Source organism: Acomys russatus, chromosome 25 (genome assembly GCF_903995435.1).
Source record: "Acomys russatus chromosome 25, mAcoRus1.1, whole genome shotgun sequence".
Lineage (NCBI taxonomy): Eukaryota > Metazoa > Chordata > Mammalia > Rodentia > Muridae > Acomys > Acomys russatus.
The window spans coordinates 707799-725920 of record NC_067161.1 but is presented as its reverse complement, the minus strand read 5'-3'; the positions used below and the strand labels follow the sequence as shown (position 1 = coordinate 725920).

Below are 18122 nucleotides of genomic sequence, written 5' to 3'. Positions count from 1 at the left end.
TAGATAGTTATAAGCAATAAACATATTTTTATTTTTTTATTTTTTTTATTTTTTGCTAAGTTAGAAGCTTGCCTAGCTGGGGAAAACTTGACAGATTCACTTGAGAACAGTGGAAGGGATATGAAAACCCTAGGAACCATTATGTGGGCAGTGTGGAAAGTCAAAGCACACAGACACTGGCAGAATCCCACGGACTGAGCAGGAAAGACAAACTAGTTTGTGAACACTGTGATAGCAATATGTTGTAGGCCAGGGGCAATAGAAACATATATATAAAACATTTCAGGAAGCTAGAAGTTCAAGGTTAAGACTAGTTCTATTTTGACTCGTCGTTTTTGGTTATAGACACACCTTCTCCCTTAGAGTTCAGTCTTGCTCTCCCTCACGTCCTACCTTTTTAATTTTTACTTCCCTATTTTTCCCTGTCTGTCTTCCTCTCTATGTGTGTGTATGTGGAACCCTGCTGGGTAAAGTTGAAGTCTGACATTTCTGGATAGCCTCTGAGCTCGGGTCTATAACGGTGGACTTCCTTTCTCAGCAGGGTTCGCTCTTCACCTGATCCGGGGAGCGCCAGATCTTGTAAGGAGCATCACATAGCCCTCAGGGTAAATTACAGGCCAAATCCTTTCCTAATAGAACCTGTTCAGCAAACACCGGGGATTCCTGCATATATCCCAGCCTATGCCTAGGAGATCTTAGCCTCCAGCAAATAATCTTTAATTGTACATGGAAGTTCTTGCCCCACCCATAGGATAATTAAGTATTGGGTTTTCCTCCTTGTGATAGGACCCCGTGTTACTGCATGTAAATGAAGTACTGAGTCGTTGCAAGTATCTTGGCCCCAGCGAATCAGACACATTCGCCCTCAAACCCATCCCCACTGTCCAAGGTCTGTAAAGGTTGGCTGGCTTGCTTTCTTATGCTCACTCCATTCCTCCACCATGACCATCTGAAACTCCAATTATTCTGAGGAAGAATTGCCCTGAATGTCTGGGGATTGACTGCCAGTTAAGGCAGTCATGGCAGCAATGGCAGAGCTGCCTTGGCAGCCACTGAAACCTGCCACCTTGCCTCTGGCTTGGTGCTGTCAGTGAAGCTCCGCCCAGCCTGCATCTCACAGGACCTGAGTGCCCGCTGGCTTCTCATATCCTCCTGCTTCCTCTGTTGTGCTTAGCACAGCAGCTTGACAAAGGGTTGTGACAATTGTGGTTTCATCATGTGTTTGTGGAGCTCCCAAGTCCCTTCTGTCATCTGATACCAGCAATTTTATTCTAAAAGAGTTAAACCATGACACCCGGCGAAAAATCATCTCCACCTTCCCTTGTGAGACTGGGAGGCTCACCTAGTGCATGGGCCTCTCCCTGAGCACTCTAGCCATTCCTGAGAGAAATGGGACCTTTGATCTTGAGGCCTGTCTGTTCTAATCTGGAAACAAGCAGCACCTGGACTGACCCACCAGGACACAGGAAATCCAGGCTACTCTCTTGTAAAAGTGCTTTTATTTTCCTTAACTGTTGTCTGGAAGGCTTACTACTGCCTTCTGGTGGCCTAGATCTAGTCCCCATACAATTTCACCTAGGTCTAGTATGCTTTCAGCCCCTGAGACTTACAGCTTAATAAGCTCACCCTTACTTGTTCTTTCTGATATCTGGGCTGGCTGGTTCAGCTCAGCTGTTCTGGCTCAAACTCTTCTCCCAGCTGACTTATTTAATCTGGCTTCTCTCTCTGCCCATAATTGCTCTGCTTGGCCTCAAACTAACTCAGCCATCTGCTCTGATCTTCTGGCTTCTTCTCATTTTCTGTCTCATTACATCTTCATCTGCGTGTTCTCTCTCTCTCTCTCTCTCTCTCTCTCTCTCTCTCTCTCTCTCTCTCTCTCTCACCCATCTCCTGGTAAGAACTGCCTCTTAAGTAGCTTCCCTTTCCTGTCTCTTCTTGTGAGAGTTGGGTGTATCCTATTCTGTCAAATCTTCTCTGATTTGTCACCTTCTCTGCAAATCAATTAGACATCACTTTCAAGCATGGGTGCTTCCTTCTACAAACTAACTTTATCTTCATTGTTTGGGATTAAAGGCATGTACCACCATGCTTGGATCTAAGCTTTTCTTTGACACTTGCTCTATACCAGGCTGGCTTTGAACTCAGATCTGTTTGCTTTTGTCTCCTGGATTAAAGGCGTGTTTATATTCCAGCTGAATCACATAGACGTCGATCTTCGGATGTGATCTCTTACCAGAACAGCCATGTTCTGAATTAACACTCCTCTGCACCTGCCGGACACTAAATGGCACGTGTACATATAAATGCACATGGCATGGCATGTGGAGAGGTTATACAATTTCTAGGAGTCCGTTCTCTCCTTCCACCATGTGGGTTCTGGAGATTGAAGTGAAGCACATTTACCTCAAGAGTTATCTTGCTGCCCCTCATTTTGGTTTTTAATCTCAAAAGTCTATATAACTTAAGCTTGCCTCAGACTCGCTGTGTAGCTGAGACTAATCTTGAACTCTTGTCGCTTATTCCTCCACCTCCACCTCAAAATGCTAGAAATACAAACAAGGACACCACAGCCAATTCAAATAGCCAACCAACTTCTTCTTATCAAATTATTACCCGTAGTTTTTCTTCTGGGTGAACTTACCTTGCTGAACCCATTTCCTCTTACAAAGACACCGTACAGATTGTACAGCCTAATTTATGACCTCATTTTAGCTGCATCACTTCCTTAAGGTCTTTTTCTCCAAATGCAATCACATTCTGAAGTACCAGGACTTGGGGCTTCAATGTATACGTTAGAGTAGGAAACAATGCATCTCGTAAAAGATGATGTGCAGTTAGGGAGAATCCTTGAGAGAACTGGTCTATGATTCAGATTGGAGACCCAAGTAAAGCAACAGTACAGCAGTCCAGGATTAGTTGCTGGGCGAGAGAAAGTACCTTTCTGGCACCAGCTTAAGTAAGATTGGCATGTAAACCTGGTAATTTATTATAACAGCACTTTTTTCCTTGTTTTGATAATCATACCATGGTTATGTAAGATGTCACATTTGGGGAGGACCAAGTAAAGAGCGTACGGTGGCTGGGCACTGTGACTCAGCCTGTAACCTTAGCTCATTGGGGGCAGAAATAGGAGGATTAGGAATTAAGGCTAAACTGTGTTGCGTGAGCTCTGACCGAAACAAAACAAATGAACAAGGGTATATGGGAAGTCTTTGTATATTTTTGTTTGTTTTCTTGCTTTTCGTTTTTTGACACAGGGTTTGTTTTATAGCCTAGGATGGATTTAAACTCTGAGCAATCTGCCTCAGCAGCCCCCCTGTCTCCCCCTGCAAGTACAGAGATGAGAGGGTCTGTCATCATATCCAACTTTTTTGTATAATTTTGCTACATTTCCCCAAGTCTAAGACTACTTCCTGTTAAAGGTTATTTTTATAAAACAGTGTTTGTTTCTCTTAGTTTATTTCTTAACCTGGCTATCACACAAACAATTGAAACTCTTTTATATTTGCTTATAAGGCATACAATACAATCTTGAGCGGTTTAAGTCTGTTCTTAACCCTCTATGTTATCCTGTCTCCATCTTTGCCAAAATCTCTTAAGTTACTTGCTTTTTAATTCCTTCTTTGCTCCAGTTGAATCTTTGTCATCTCTCCTGCATTTCTGCCTATGGCTGAATCCCCTACTTCCTCTTCTATCTCTTCCTTTCCTGGCTGGCAGGAAGTCCAGCCCTATTCTCTCCCTTGCTCAGCGAATGGTTGTAAGCTGCTTTATTGACATATCAAGGGGACAATTGGGGAGCAGTACTTACACAACATTGAGACAGGAGATTCTCAGAATAGGGATTGCAACCAGATATTGGGGATGCAGAAATCAGCATTTGAATTACACAATAACCTTATGCCAAAAATTTCCAAATTAAAGGACTGAATTGGTGAGAGGGCTTAGTAGATTAAGGCACTTGTCTCCAAGCCAACAACCTGATTCAGTCCCCAGGGCTTACACAGTAGAACTAGAGAACTGAAAGTTGTCCTCTGACCTCCATCACCTGCCTACTCCCCACGCCACCCCACCACCGTCCCGTCTCTCTCTCTCTCTCTCTCTCTCTCTCTCTCTCTCTCCCTCTCTCTCTCTCTCTCTCTCTCACACACACACACACACACACACACACACACACACACACACACAAATAAAATGGGCTAGAGAGATAGCTTAGGGGTTAAGAGCACTGACCGTTCTTCCAGAGGACTCTGTTGTTACAAAAAATGAAAATACCAAATTGTTCAATTTTACCAATAAAGACTCAGGAGACAGATGCTGGGGTGAAAATCTGCTGGCTCAGTGATGCAGAGAAAGCACTCAGCTGATCTTCCTGCTCAGTTCACATTTCAGAGGAAAAAGACCAAAAAGCTCAATAGCTCAGGTGAAAGCCCAGGAGAAAAAGGCCAAAAAACCCCAAAGCTTGCTAACTCAAAGTTCAAAAAGCCAATTCTTATCCACGCTGGCTGTCTTAAATACCCTTCAACTCAAAGACTCTTCATTTTTTAATCCCTGTTGGCTAATTTCTTGCTCTGCTTCTTGACCTAGGGTTAACTTTTTAAATCCTATAAATCCTATGTGCAGAATTCTCTTGTATTAAAGGTGTGTGCTAGGGCTGGCTGAATCACACCACAATCACCTGTTTACAGTAAACAGAAGGTTCTTGGATTAAAGGTGTGTGTTAGGGCTGAGCCATACCAAACAAGAAACAGGGTTTTACAGTTCACAATCTTGGGGTTCACAGTGGGATCAACTATCCTGCTACATTTTCCTCTTTTGTCTAAATAAAAGACTTTTCCCTAATACCAATAAAATATGTACTATCTGGTACAAAATACATTCATAATTTCTAGTCCATTAGTATTTGGCAACCTTGGAGAAAGTATTCTATTATCTATTCTATCTTGGTAAGTGTAAAGCTTTGCAGCTAAATTATTCTCTTATCATCTCTTATATCTATGAACCTAAAAACATCTGTATAGACCTTAAAGCATCTTTCTAAATGTAAGCAACTAAGCTTAACTGTAAAACTATAACTATCTAGACTTCAACCCTAATCAGATACCTGAGAAGGATAAATATTATCTGGAAAAAAGGAAGTGCAGAGCAAGCAGCTTCCAAAGCTATAGAAATGAGATTTGGCTGGCCTTTTAGACAGCCACCTAGGATGGCTCTACAACATTGGAGCCTCGTCCTCAGTCTTCTGGCTCAGAATATCTAACAGAATTTTCTGTGAAGCAGGTAATATGAAGGACTTCCCTACCTTGTCCTTGCAAAACCTGGCAGTCAACATTCCTGTATCCAGTTTGTCCAATATTCTGTCTGCAGTAGAAGCAAGGACAATTTTTCCCCAGTGGCTAGCTTGCCACATATGAGGCAATCTCCTAAAGGAGATTTTTTTTGATGCTCATCATCTTTGAAGTAAAAAAGAGGTGTCTGGCATGTCTCATTGTCAAAAAAATTTCAAATTAATAAAACATCTTTAAGTGTCATATTCTGTAGATCTCTGAGGTTTTTAAAGACTATCTATATATCTCTAGTATATATGAATTGTTTATTTCTAGCTATATGTCAACTTAGAAAATACCACTGATTAACCAAACTAGCACCTAACAAAACTACAACTTTGGTTGACTATTAGGTTGCATTTCTTTTCTTTTTCTTTTTTCTTTTTTTGGTTTTTTGAGACAGGGTTTCTCTGCATAGCCTTGGCTGTCCTGGACTCACTTTGTAGACCAGGCTGGCCTTGAACTCACAAAGATCCACCTGCCTCTGCCTTCTAAGTGCTGTGATTAAAGGCGTGTGCCACCACCGCCCAGCTCTAGTTTGCATTTCTTAATTATCCTAAACAGTTTGTGATAGTAGTTTTCAAAAGGACTAGGCCTTCACTTTGCATTTTTAAGAACAACATAGGTACAATACCTTAAAAAGAATTGAGACACAGTATGCTCTAACCAAAATATAACCTTAATATTGTATCATTATACAAAGGGCCTATAAGAATAGATTCAATATCCTCAAGACTCAGTTATTCCACTCCTTGGAATATACCCAGAAGATGCTCCAGCACACACAAGAACATTTGCTCAACCATGTTCATAGCAGCCTTATTCATAATTGCAAGAATCTGGAAATAGCCTAAGTGTCCCTCAGTAGAAGAATGGATAAAGAAACTGTGGTACATTTACACTATGGAATACTACTCAGCTATTAAAAATAAGGAATTCCCAAAATTTGTGGACAAATGGATTGAACTAGAAATGATCATAATGAGTGAGTTAACCCAGAAGCAGAAAGAGTCAAATGGTATATACTCACTTATATCTGCACACTAGCCCAAGGGGCATGCCCCATGAATGTCTTCACTTATCGGGAAAGTGGGGCAGAGGGGAGGACAGCCTATTGGGACTCTAGAGGAGAGAAGCATGGGAGAATGGGGAAATAGAAGGATCCAGAGGGTCCTAGAAACCTACAAGAAAAACATTGTGACAGGCAGATCTGGGGCCAGGGGTCCTGCTCAAACTATGGCACCAGCCAAGGACAATACATGCAGTAAACTTCAAACCCCTACCCAGATCTAGCCAATGGACAGGACATTCTTCACAGTTGAGTGGAGAGTGAGATCTGACTTTCACACGAACTCTGGTGTCCCATATTTGACCACACCCCCTGGATGGGGAGGTCTGGTGGCACTCAGAGGAAGGATAGCAGGTTACTAAGAAGAGACTTGATACCCTATGATCATATGCAGGGGGAGGAGGTCCCCCTCAGTCACAGTCATAGGGGAGGGGAGTAAGGGGAAAATAGGAGGGAGGAAAGAATGGGAGGATATAAGGGATGGGATAACCATTGAGATGTAATATGAATAGATTAATAAAATATATTTAGAAAAGAATGGATTCAATAATCTACCCCTATATTATTCCTATAGGACCCCAGTTTAATTCCAGCACCCTGGCAGCCAATGATGATGTGTAACTCTGTAGGCACTTGGCATGATAAGTGATGTGCAGACAAATTACCCATATACATAAAAATAAATAAGTCTTAAAAATAAATAGAAGAAAAATATCTTTTTAAAGGTACTATATTTTTTAAAGATTTATTTATTTAATGTATATGAGCCATCTATCTGCATGTACAACTGCATGCCAGAAGAGAGCATCAGATCACATTATAGATGGTTGTGAGCCTCCAGATGGTTGCTGGGAATTGAACTCGGGACCTCTGGAAGAACAGGTGGCACTCTTAACCTCTGAGCCATCTCTCCAGTCAGACAGAGGGGAGATGCTGGATGAGAGAGACTGACTATCATGGAAGGGGGGAAAGGCAGGGAAAAACATTAACAAAATGAGTTATACAAGATCAGAGCTTCTATCTGCTGCCCCCTTGCTTCTGGAATCCATACCATGGGTATCCAAGCCTGTTTTGGGATGGCAGGGGTCATTAAGACATAAGCTGAAAGATGTGTTAACATGCACAGCCAACACTATTTCATTCATGAAAGGACCTGGCCTAATTTCTGACATTCGGCCTATAGTGACACAGCAAGGCAATGTATTGTGTGCAGAAAGAGTGACTTCCCTGCGTGCAAGCATTTACACTTTGACAGCCGAGTTAGCTTGCTTTCTTCATTTTTATTGCAATAGCGGGGAATTGAAGCCACATCCTTCTGTATGCTAGGCAGTCACTACTACAGAGCTTCATATCAGCCCCAAATGTTCAGAGAGAGGATTCACATCTCACAATATTTACCAGTTAGACCTAGTGGCACAAATCTGTAATCCCAGAGCTTGGGAGGTGAAGGCAGGATGGGAGGTCTCAAACTAATAAGCAAATCCCTATTTTAAAGTGTAGGATCCACTGGATTTTGACATATTCACAAAGCCATGCGGCCATCTCCAATGCCCCGGTGGCGGCCATTACCTGTTATTACAATGCCAGGCGTTTGGGAATGACAGATCTGCTTTATGTCTGAGTGCCTCTCCTCCTTCTGGAGATTTCTTGGAAATTGTCAGCGCACTGTGGACTCCGCACATCGCAGGGGCTCCGCCCTCTCGGTGGCCAGCAGTCACGGGATTGGACACGCGGGTTGGGTGTGCACAGGGGCGTCCAATCACCCTGGCGCCTGCGGTGCAGTCAGGTGTGCAGGCGCTGAAGGCACTCTGGGCCCGTATGGCGAGCTGGTGGCGCGCGTTTCCACGCGCGGCGCGGCGCTATCCGTGGCCCACTAACGTGCTGCTGTACGCCGGGCTCTTCTCGGCGGGTGATGCGCTGCAGCAGCGGCTGCGGGGCGGCCCGGCGGACTGGCGGCAGACGCGGCGCGTGGCTACACTGGCCGTGACCTTCCACGGCAACTTCAACTACGTGTGGCTGCGCCTGCTGGAGCGCGCGCTGCCGGGCCGCGCGCCACGCACGGTCCTGGCCAAGGTGCTGTGTGACCAGACTGTCGGAGGGCCGGTAGCCCTCTCTGCCTTCTATGTCGGTGAGGGACCGAGCTGGGATTCAGATTCTGGGATTGGGGTACTGGAGGCCCCCCACAGGAGGCTAGGGGGTCTGGGGGGACGCCGAAACCAGAGACCTGAAGCCACTGAGGCTGAGGCAGGAGTGCCAACTCTGCGGAACCAGGCCTGGAAGGAAATTTTGAAGCGGTGACGGAAGGTCTGGACATTGAGGTTTTTTGTAAGGAAGAATTTGGGGGCCCGTTGGCCGGGAAACTGGAGATCCGGTGTGCCAGATATTCAGAGGGTTGGTTTCAAAGCTGAGAGGCTGCGGTTGGCGGAGTTCAGGATGTGTGTGTGTGTGCGTGTGTGTATTTAAGGGCATATTCAGGAGACCCTGGCTTAGCCCCATTGCAGCTGCATCCCTGGGTTCCACCTGTTCTGGGAAAAGCTGTACCTGAGGCTCTGCAGCAGAGACAGGGGCTCACTAAATTGCTCAGGCTGGCCTTGAACTTGTGATTCTCCCACTAAGGTCCCCCAAGTTGCTGGGATGAAAAGCTGGTCCCACCCAGACCCAGCCTGTTAATATCTTCTGAAACTGAATGTGGGTAGGCAACCATCTAGAAGAAACTTCCCCTCCTCCGGGAGGTATTTCAGGGAGGCTGTGTTCACTTCCTTTCCTTCTTTAGCCCACAGGAAACCATGACCTGGTGGCCTGCTACCGTCGCAGCTAATGCCATGTCAGAACAGATACCCCAGAGAGCATTCTGATTTGCCCGAGCTCCATGCCTAGTTCCTGGTGTGATCTCCCAGCTAGCTTTGCCAACAGCTTTCTATACTTACGACAGCTTAGTGCAGCGGTGAAGGGGTTAGGAGACTCCTAGTTAGACTTTGAGCTACCACTTTGGCGGCTTCGCTCAGAGTTCTCACAGACATGGAATGTTTGTATGTATGGTCACTCTGAGATTAGAAAATAGTGCCGGTCCAGCGGGTGGGAGGAGCCTATGGTGAAGATCTGGAGTCTTCTGGTATATCACCTGTCTGGAGCTTTGCTTGGTCTTTCTTTCAGATCTCTGGTTCATTCTCCCTCGCTTCATGTCACGGTGACAGGGCGCATGGGCATGTGAGCCAGAAGCTTAAGTTGCCACTTGAAACTGATAGTCCCGTGGTGCCCCTGCCAGGCCCGCCTTGGGAAATGATGGAGGAAGGAACTGGGCACCTGGCTAGGTTGTTACTATTAGCCTCCTGAAACACTTTAGTTTCAGACAAAGTCATGCTGTGCAGCCTGGCCTTGAACTCATGGCAATCCTCCTGCCTCTGCCTCATGATTGCTAACTTTACAATGCCACCGTGACTAGCTAGCTGTCTTTCCCTTCTTTTAACTCTTCTCAGGTGATTGTGAGGAGGGTCAAATGATGTGGCACAGCTAAGTGCTTAGCATCACCTGGGTAAGCGGATCACAGCACCACACACAATGTTTGCTGGTTTCGTTTTCAGTCCTGTTCTAAGACTGTCCTGCGACTGACTAGTAACACTCAGCCTGCTCCCAACCCCCATCAGGGCTGTCAGAATTTGTAAAGGACTGTTATCTTTACACTCTCCTTTAAAAGTAAGGTTTTGGCTCTAATTCTTGAATGTCAAACTCTGATTAGAATATACTGGTGGGGGCTGGAGAGACGGCTCAGCTGTTGAGAATACTGACTGCTCTTCTAAAGGACCCAGGTTCAATTCCCAGCACCCAACATGGCAGCTCACAACTGTCTGTAACTCCAGGATCTGACATCCTCACACAGACATACAGGCAGGCAAGACACCAATGCACATAAATACAAATAAATTCTTTTTTTTTTCTTTTTTGTTTGTTTTTCAAGACAGGGTCTCTCTGTGTAGTCTTGGCTGTCCTGCACTCACTTTGTAGACCAGGCTGGCCTTGAACTCACAGTAATCCACCTGCCTCTGCCTCTGCCTCCTGAGTGTTGGGATTAAAGGCATGCACCACCATGCTTGGCTAAAAATAAATTCTTTTTTTTTTTTTTTTTTTGGTTTTTCGAGACAGGGTCTCTCTGTGTAGCCTTGGCTGTCCTAGACTCACTTTGTATACCAGGCTAGCCTCGAACTCACAGTGATCTGCCTGCCTCTGCCTCCCAAGTGCTGGGACTAAAGGTGTGCGCCACCACTGCCCGGCTAAAAATAAATTCTTAAAAAAAGAATATACTGATGGGAAATTTGTAGTTGCTAGGCTGTCCAGGACTAGTAGTTTTTATTTCTATTTTTTAAAGGAATGAAGCGAGGGTGGGAGTGTGGCAGTGCAGCTCAGTGGCAGAGGGCAGGTTTACCACGCTTGAGGCCATGGGTTTAATCTCACTACAAATAGAGAAGAAGAAGAAGAGGAGGAGGAGGAGGAGGAGGAGGAGGAGGAGGAGGAGGAGGAGAAAAAGCACAGAAGAAAGGAAGAAGAAAAAGGAGAAAGATTAATTTTTTTTCAAAGTTGGAGGCTGGGCTCCACCCTCAGTAACACATAGCTGGGCATGGCGGGTCCCACCTGCAGCCCCAGCACTTGGGAAGCACAGGCAGCAGGAATCGTTGAGTGTGAAGCCAGCCTGATCTACAGAGGCTGTTCCAGGATAATCAGGGTTATATATGGTGGGGAGGGCAGGAAAAAGAACAGGCTGGCCTCACACTCACAGGAGATCCACCTGCCTCTGCCTCCAGAATGCTGGGAGTAAAGGTGTGCGCCACCATGAAACTTGGTGTCCCTTTTTGTTTATTTGTTCGAGACAGGGTCTCTCTGTGTAGCCATGGCTGTCCTGGACACTTTGTAGACCAGGCTGGCCTCAAACTCAGAGTGATTCACTTGCCTCTGCCTCCCGAGTGCTGGGATTAAAGATGTGCTCCACCAAGCCCCGCTACTTGGTGCTCCTTTAAAGTTCAGTTTAAAAATAGAGATGCTCTTGTTTTCCGGTTGGGTCAACAGCCACATAGTGAGTGGTTGGAATTGGGTGTGCCTGGATGCTGTTGGAATGACACTCGAGCACACACTTGTACAGTAATCATCCCATTTCTAAAAGCCCTCTGCTGTGTCTCTGTAAATAGGGATGAGCGCTCTTCAGGGAAAGGATGACATATTGTTGGACCTGAAGCAGAAGTTCTGGAATACATATAAGGTAAGACAGGCCTCTGAAATGTAATCATAGCTCTAAGTATTTTAAACATTAAAGAGCACTTACTTTAGGGGCTGGCGAGGAGAAGGCTCAGTGGGTAAAGGAGCTTGCTGCCAAGCCGGAGGACCCGAGTTCTATCCCTGCGGTTTTACATGGTGGTAGGGGAGAACAGATTCTTACAGTTGTCCCTGAACACCACACATTTTCTGTGGCCTGTCTGTCCATGTACATGAGAATGCTAGTGTGTGAGCGCACAGACTGACAGATGCACGCAAGCGTGATAAATGAATGGAACACTTTACTACAGCTTCCCCACCCCCACTGGAGATTGAACCTATGCCTGATGCTAGGCACGGATTTTACCACTGACTCCTACGCCTGCCCCCTTCTTTGCTTGCGTAGAGATAGGGTCTCATACAACCCAACTTGAACTCTTGATCCTCCTGCCTCCACCTCCTAAGTGCTGAGATTACAGACATGTGCCACCATGCCCACCTCCATAGCTTTTTAAAAATTAATGACATGTATTTATTTAGCGGAATGAGAGGGCTTAGGAGTGTGGAGATCAGAGGGCAATTTGTGGGAGGTCTCTTCTTCCACTGTGTGGATTCCTGAGGTTGAACTCAGGTAGTCAGACTCAGCAGCAAGCTCCTTTACCCACTGAACCCTTTTGCTGACCCTCCTAGCTTTTCTTTTCTTCTCTTCTTTTCTTCTTCTCCTTTCCTCTTTCTTCTCCCTTTCTCCCTCTCCTCCTCTCTCTCTCCCTTTCTCCTCCCCTCCTTTCTTTCCTCCCTCCCTCCCTCCCGCCTCTTTCTTTTTCTTCCCCTCCCTTGCTTCCTCCCTCCCCACCTTCCTTCTTTCCTTGAATCAGGCATGGGCTGTATAAGTGGACCAGACTGATACTCAGTTCACTATAGGTTAAACAGTCCTTGAACTTTTGATCCTCTTGAGATGCTGGGATTACAGGTTTATCCCACTAGTATGGCATAAAACAACTATGCTTAAATTAGGATTTACAGTTTGACAAAGAGCTATCTTCATTTGTTACATTTCGTTTTGTTTATTTTGAAAATGAGCATCTTGACATGCTCGGCCTGGCGTACAACCTTTGGGCTCAAGCTGCTTTCCTGCCTAGTCCTCCCAAGTACCGAGACTGTAGCTCAGTGCATCAATGTTTCTAGCTTGAGTGTGTTTGGGTAGATGCGTTTGAGGAGACCTCGGGCAGCTCTGCTTCTCAGGGGCAGGAAAGGCACAGTATCATTGTGTTCAGGCAGGTGTCCACAGTGATTTCTGACTTCATTAAATTTATTCTTTTCAGCAATTTATTTAATAGGTTTCTAAACCTATTTGCAAAACAGGAATTGTAGGCTGTGGGTCAGCTAAGGAATCAACCCCGCTGCCAGTGTTTCCAGGTGTGCCCAGTGTTTCCAGATGTGCCTAGTGTTTCTAGGTGTGCAGTGTTTCCAGATGTGCCCAGTGTTTCCAGGTGTGCCCAGTGTTTGTAGTCCCAGCACTTGGGAGGCAGAGGCAGGCAGACAGCTGTGAGTTCAAGGCCAGACTGGTTTACATAGCAAGTCCAGGACAGACAAGGCTAAACAGAGAAACCCCGTCTCAAAAAAAAAAAAAAAAAAAGAACCATTCGTCACAAATGTGCTTCCAGAGAAGGATAATGTTTCCGGGGAATATTCCTGGTGACTTAAGTCCCAGTGGTATTCTTTTTTTTTTTTTTTTTTTTTTTTTAATATTTATTTATTACATATACAGTCTTTTGCCCACATGTATGCTTGCATAACAGAAAAGGGCACAAGATTTCATTATAGATAGCTATGAGCCACCATGTGGTTGCTGGGAATTGAACTCAGGACCTCTGGAAGAGCAGACAGTCCTCTTAATCGCTGAGCCATCTCTCCAGCCCCCCTGTGGTATTCTTTATCCAGTACAGAGGTATATATTGCTGTTGATTCAACACTGCTCAAGTGTCTAGTGAAGGCTTATTGTCTTCAGGTCTGGCAGAGTCAGGGACGTTTCTCAGCTCTAACCCAGCACTAGTTTGATTCAGTTAAGAACAATCAGGTAGATAAATATTCAGTATTGTAGAATATGACCCCAATATTTTACATGTACCTAGCCCCCTATTCAGAGCTGAAGGGTAGAGTATAGGTGTTTGTTTAGCGGGAGGGGGAAGAGGAACTCTCAGGGTTACCCCAGCACCTAAAAATACAAAAGCCAATGCAATGTGCAGCCACATTGAGCCATCACCTGCATTGGTGGATGGTACTAAGCCCCCGGGCCAGCACTGTATATTTGGTGATGGAAGACAGAGGGGAGATTTTAAGCCACAGAATTCCATGAACACCTCAGTTGGGGGCATCTCCTTCAAGGAAGATGTTTAGGGCTCTTGTTACTTCTCTTGAAGGAGAAATTGTGCCTCTACAGAGACTTTGGGATGTGATTTCCTTGTTTATTTTAGAAGAGAGACTGGGGTTTCCCAATAGGTTAGATTTAAGACAGATACACACATCTGACATGTTTTGTTAATTTATTTATTATTGATTTTCTTGTAAGTTTTGAGACATGGCCTCATTGTGTAACCCAGGCTGGCTCATACTTTACTGTGTAGAGCCATTCTCCTGCCTCAGCCTCCTGAGTGCTGAGATTATAGGCATTATAAACCCTACTCTACCCCTAATGTTAGAAATGACAGGAAGCAAGATTGGTCATCTGCTCCCTCAGTGCTAGAGACAGACTGCCTTGGGTGTGGAGCCCTGGGAATCTTGGCGTATCCTATGCTTTTATCCTTTTTCAAGGCTTGGATCAGACCCAGGTCCTCACATAGGTTGATCAAGTGACTTAGCACTCCCTACCTACCCCATCCCTACCTCTATTGTTAATAGCGTTGTTGTTGTTATTGTTGAAACAAGGTCTTTTGTAGCTATGGCTACCCTGGAGCTCATTATGTAGCTGAGATTTGTGCATGCTAGGCAAACACTCTACTAACTGAGCCACATCCGGGGCCCTGTTTGTGTGGGGAACTGCAGCTGTGCTGGTACTGACCATTACTTGTTTTTGTCTGCAGTTGAAACTTTACTTGTTTTTGTCTGCAGTTGAAACATTACTTGTTTTTGTCTGCAGTTGAAACTTTACTTGTTTTTCTTTGCAGTTGAAACATTGTGCTCCACTGGTTGCCTTCATTTTCCTTGTTTTGAGTCCCAGTGCTGTTTGATTGCTGGTTCCTCCCCTATGTAAGCAGTTCTGTTACTCTCAATAAACAGCGTTCTCTTAGCACGAATGACCCGCTGTCTTGCTGGATAATTTGGGGTACTTGCAACGCGGGTGTTGTATTTTTGTTTATGTTTTGCTGTGCTAGAGATTGACCTTGGGCCTCAAGCATGCTAGACAGGCATGCTACCACTGAGCTACACCCAGCTCTTTTTTAATCATTCATCTGTGAGAAAGGGCCTCACTAAGTTGCTCAGGCATACTTGTAACTTGGATTCCTCAGTATCTGGGACCACAGCCCGTGCCTTTCCCCTTACCTTCTGCCCCCCCTTCTTTTCCTTCCTTTTCCTCTTCCTTTTCCTCGTTCTTGTTCTAGCCCTTCCTTTTTTGCTGGGGCCAGAACTCAGGGCCTTGTGCATGCTAGGCAGCTGTGCCCACACCCTAGCTTCTGGATCCATTTCTGATTCTGCCCAAGTTGCCCTGCTTGTTGAGTGGTGAGTGTCCCTCGCACCTGTGTTCACAGGGTGGCACTTGTCCAGCTTTTCTCCCAGCCACTTCTTTATTGTGGGTATCTACTCTGGGGTTCTGCCCCCCGCCCCCCAGCCCCCGGCCCCAGCAGTTCATAATTAATTAATGTGTTTAATTATTTCTGGTATTCTCAAGCATTCCAGATGTGCTCAGTGGGAGGACCTTCAAGTTGTTTCTGTGTCTCTGCAGCATCTCCTGTCTTACACACACACACACACACACACACACACACACACACACACACACACACCCTCCCAAATGTTAGGATACACCATCAAGCCTGATTCATGTGTATTTTTTTTTTTTAATTACTTGGTGGAGTGTGGTAGCTCATAGTTAGTTATAACACCAGCACTCAAGAGGCTGAGACAAGAAGACTGCCATGAGCTACAGAACAAGATCCAGTGGGAAAAACAAACAAATAAATAAAAATAAAGTGATGCTGGAGGTGGTGGCGCATGCCTTGAATCCCAGCACTCAGGAGGTAGAGGCAGGTGGATCTTTGAGTTTTAGGCCAGCCTGGTCTACAAAGAGAGTTCCAAGACAGCCAGGGCTGTTACACAGAGAAACCCTGTGTCAAAACAACAACAAATAAAAATAAAGCAATTTTAAAAATTGAGAGATTGGTAAGATGGCTCAGTGGGTAAAGGCATTTGCCACCAGGCTGGGGACCTGAGTTCAGTGTCCAGGACTCCTGAAAATATCTTCAGGATACACACACACTGCATAAATGTAAGAAGAAATTTATAATGTCAGCCTAACTTCTTCTGTACCAAGAGATGGCTTAGCTGTATTACTTGTCTAATATTGTTCCATAGGCACATGCTAAGACACACGCCTTTAGTCCTAGAACTCAGGAAGCAGAGGCAGGTGGATTTCTGAATTTGAGGCTAGCCTGGCCTACGACAGGGCTACACAGAGAAACCTTTTCTCACGAAGCAAAACAAAACAACACAAGAAAACCAAACAAGGGAAAGAACTGTTTGGAGATCCAAGTGTGGTGGTTCAAGCCTTTAATCCCAGCAGTGGGGAGGCAGAGGCAGGTGGATCACTATAAATCCTAAGCCAGTCTGGTCTACATAGTGAGCAAATTCAGGCCAGCCAATCACAATATATGCACATTATATGCTGGTACCCACTTGGAAATTATAGTATATAAATATATGTGATTACTTTTAAAAGTACTGATTTCTTCCAGAATCTCTGGCTCACTTGTCACTCTGCACTTATCAGTATAATTAACAAAAGGTGAATTGCGGCTTACAAGTTGTGCCCTCAAGTCTCTACCTGCTCTCTTAAGGCCTCAAGCAGTCTTCATTTAGTCAGCCCAGAGTGCAATCCCATCCTAGCTGGGCACCCTGCCTCTCTGGCATTCTTAGTCTCTTATAGGATGAACTGTGTGTTTGTTTTATGTAACTAGACAGCATCCTAATGAGGTTTTTCTTCCTTCCAGAGTGGTCTGATGTACTGGCCTTTTGTGCAGGTGAGTGCCAAGCTGTATAGAATTTGGGACTCAGTGGTACAGTGTTTGCCTATTTGGTGCTGCGTCCTGAGTTCAGTCCCCCACACAAACTCTGCTACCTGTCTACTCCTAACAGACTCTCTCTGCATTGCAGCTGGCCAACTTCAGCCTGGTCCCTGTGCACTGGAGGACAGCTTACACTGGACTCTGTGGCTTCCTCTGGGCCACCTTCCTATGCTTTTCACAGCAGAGTGGCGATGGCACACTGGAGTCCATATTCATCCTCCTTCGCGGGTCCCCAGAGAAGTAAAGAGTCCAGGACTCCCCTCTCTCCATTTCTCTCAATCACCTGCAGCAGGCCTGCTCCACTGACTGACTATGGGCTCCATCATGAAGAACTACTATTCCATAGGCCCACTTTTTTTGAAATTAACAATGATTATTTTAACTTTTATCCAAACCTGTCCCAGCCAGGTTTTTTCACCTCTCTAATGCTTTGGTTAAAAATTATAACAGTGACAGGTATCATTTTGGAATTATTAATATTTCTACATTATTATTATTATTATTATTTTGTGTTTTCGAGACAGGGTTGCTCTGTGTAGCCTTGGATGTTCTGGGCTTGCTCTTCCTCCCTGAGTGCTGGGATTAAAGGTGTATGCCACCATGCCCAGCTTCTATTCTAATATTATAAGGCCAGTTGAATTTTTAAAAAATCCTCCAGCTTTGATTATTTACATTTCTAGCCTAAATGCTCAGGCTATTTCCTATAGACTTTGGAATCAAATGGCCTTTTGTCCTTATAGTATGTTTCTATTTATACAGAATTCAGTCAAGAAGATTGAATAATCAATGTCCCCCCATATTTTATAATAATTTATTATTATGCCTCCACTAAAATTCTTATAAGTAGATAGTTTTATCTTCAAAAAAAAAAAAAAAAAGGAATAGTGTTGATATCTTCTGTATAGAAATTTTATTGATATGGCCGACTTTTTTTTTTTTTTTTTTTTTTTTTAAGACAGGGTCTCTTGCTGGGCGTGGTGGCACACACCTTTAATCCCAGCACTTGGGAGGCAGAGGCAGGCAGATCATTATGAGTTTGAGACCAGCCTGGTCTACAAAGAGAGTTCAAGACAGCCAAGACTACACAGAAAAACCCTGTCTAAAAAAAAAGGGTTTCTCTTTAAGCTCAGGCTGGCCTGGAATTCACTGTGTACCCCAGGATGGTCTTTCTTCAGCCTTCCAAGTGCATGAGCCATCATATCTTAGTCT

General features: G+C 44.9%; 1 protein-coding gene across 3 annotated transcripts; it reads left to right on the top strand.

Annotated features, from left to right (window-relative positions):
- The first annotated feature begins 8147 nt into the window (after positions 1 to 8147).
- On the top strand, positions 8148 to 17315 carry Mpv17l (MPV17 mitochondrial inner membrane protein like). 3 transcript variants are annotated; one of them, XM_051167936.1, is made up of 4 exons: positions 8159 to 8521; positions 11571 to 11641; positions 16839 to 16868; positions 17002 to 17293. In XM_051167936.1, the coding sequence occupies exons 1-4, from the start codon at positions 8212 to 8214 to the stop codon at positions 17155 to 17157; spliced, it is 567 nt and encodes a 188-aa protein (XP_051023893.1). In that variant the 5' UTR covers positions 8159 to 8211; the 3' UTR covers positions 17158 to 17293. The 3 variants fall into 3 exon arrangements, with proteins under 3 accessions (XP_051023895.1, XP_051023894.1, XP_051023893.1); XM_051167938.1 differs by lacking the exon at positions 11571 to 11641 and having other exon boundaries at positions 8148 to 8521; positions 17002 to 17315; XM_051167937.1 differs by lacking the exon at positions 16839 to 16868 and having other exon boundaries at positions 8151 to 8521.
- The last annotated feature ends 807 nt before the right edge of the window (positions 17316 to 18122 follow it).

Bases quoted from the DNA above. Each gene is read 5' to 3' on its own strand.
- Mpv17l (XM_051167936.1), top strand. From the start codon at position 8,212: ATGGCGAGCTGGTGGCGCGCGTTTCCACGCGCGGCGCGGCGCTATCCG. The intron at 8,522-11,570 runs GTGAGGGACCGA...CTCTGTAAATAG, and splicing joins CCTCTCTGCCTTCTATGTCG to GGATGAGCGCTCTTCAGGGA. The intron at 16,869-17,001 runs GTGAGTGCCAAG...TCTGCATTGCAG, and splicing joins TGTACTGGCCTTTTGTGCAG to CTGGCCAACTTCAGCCTGGT.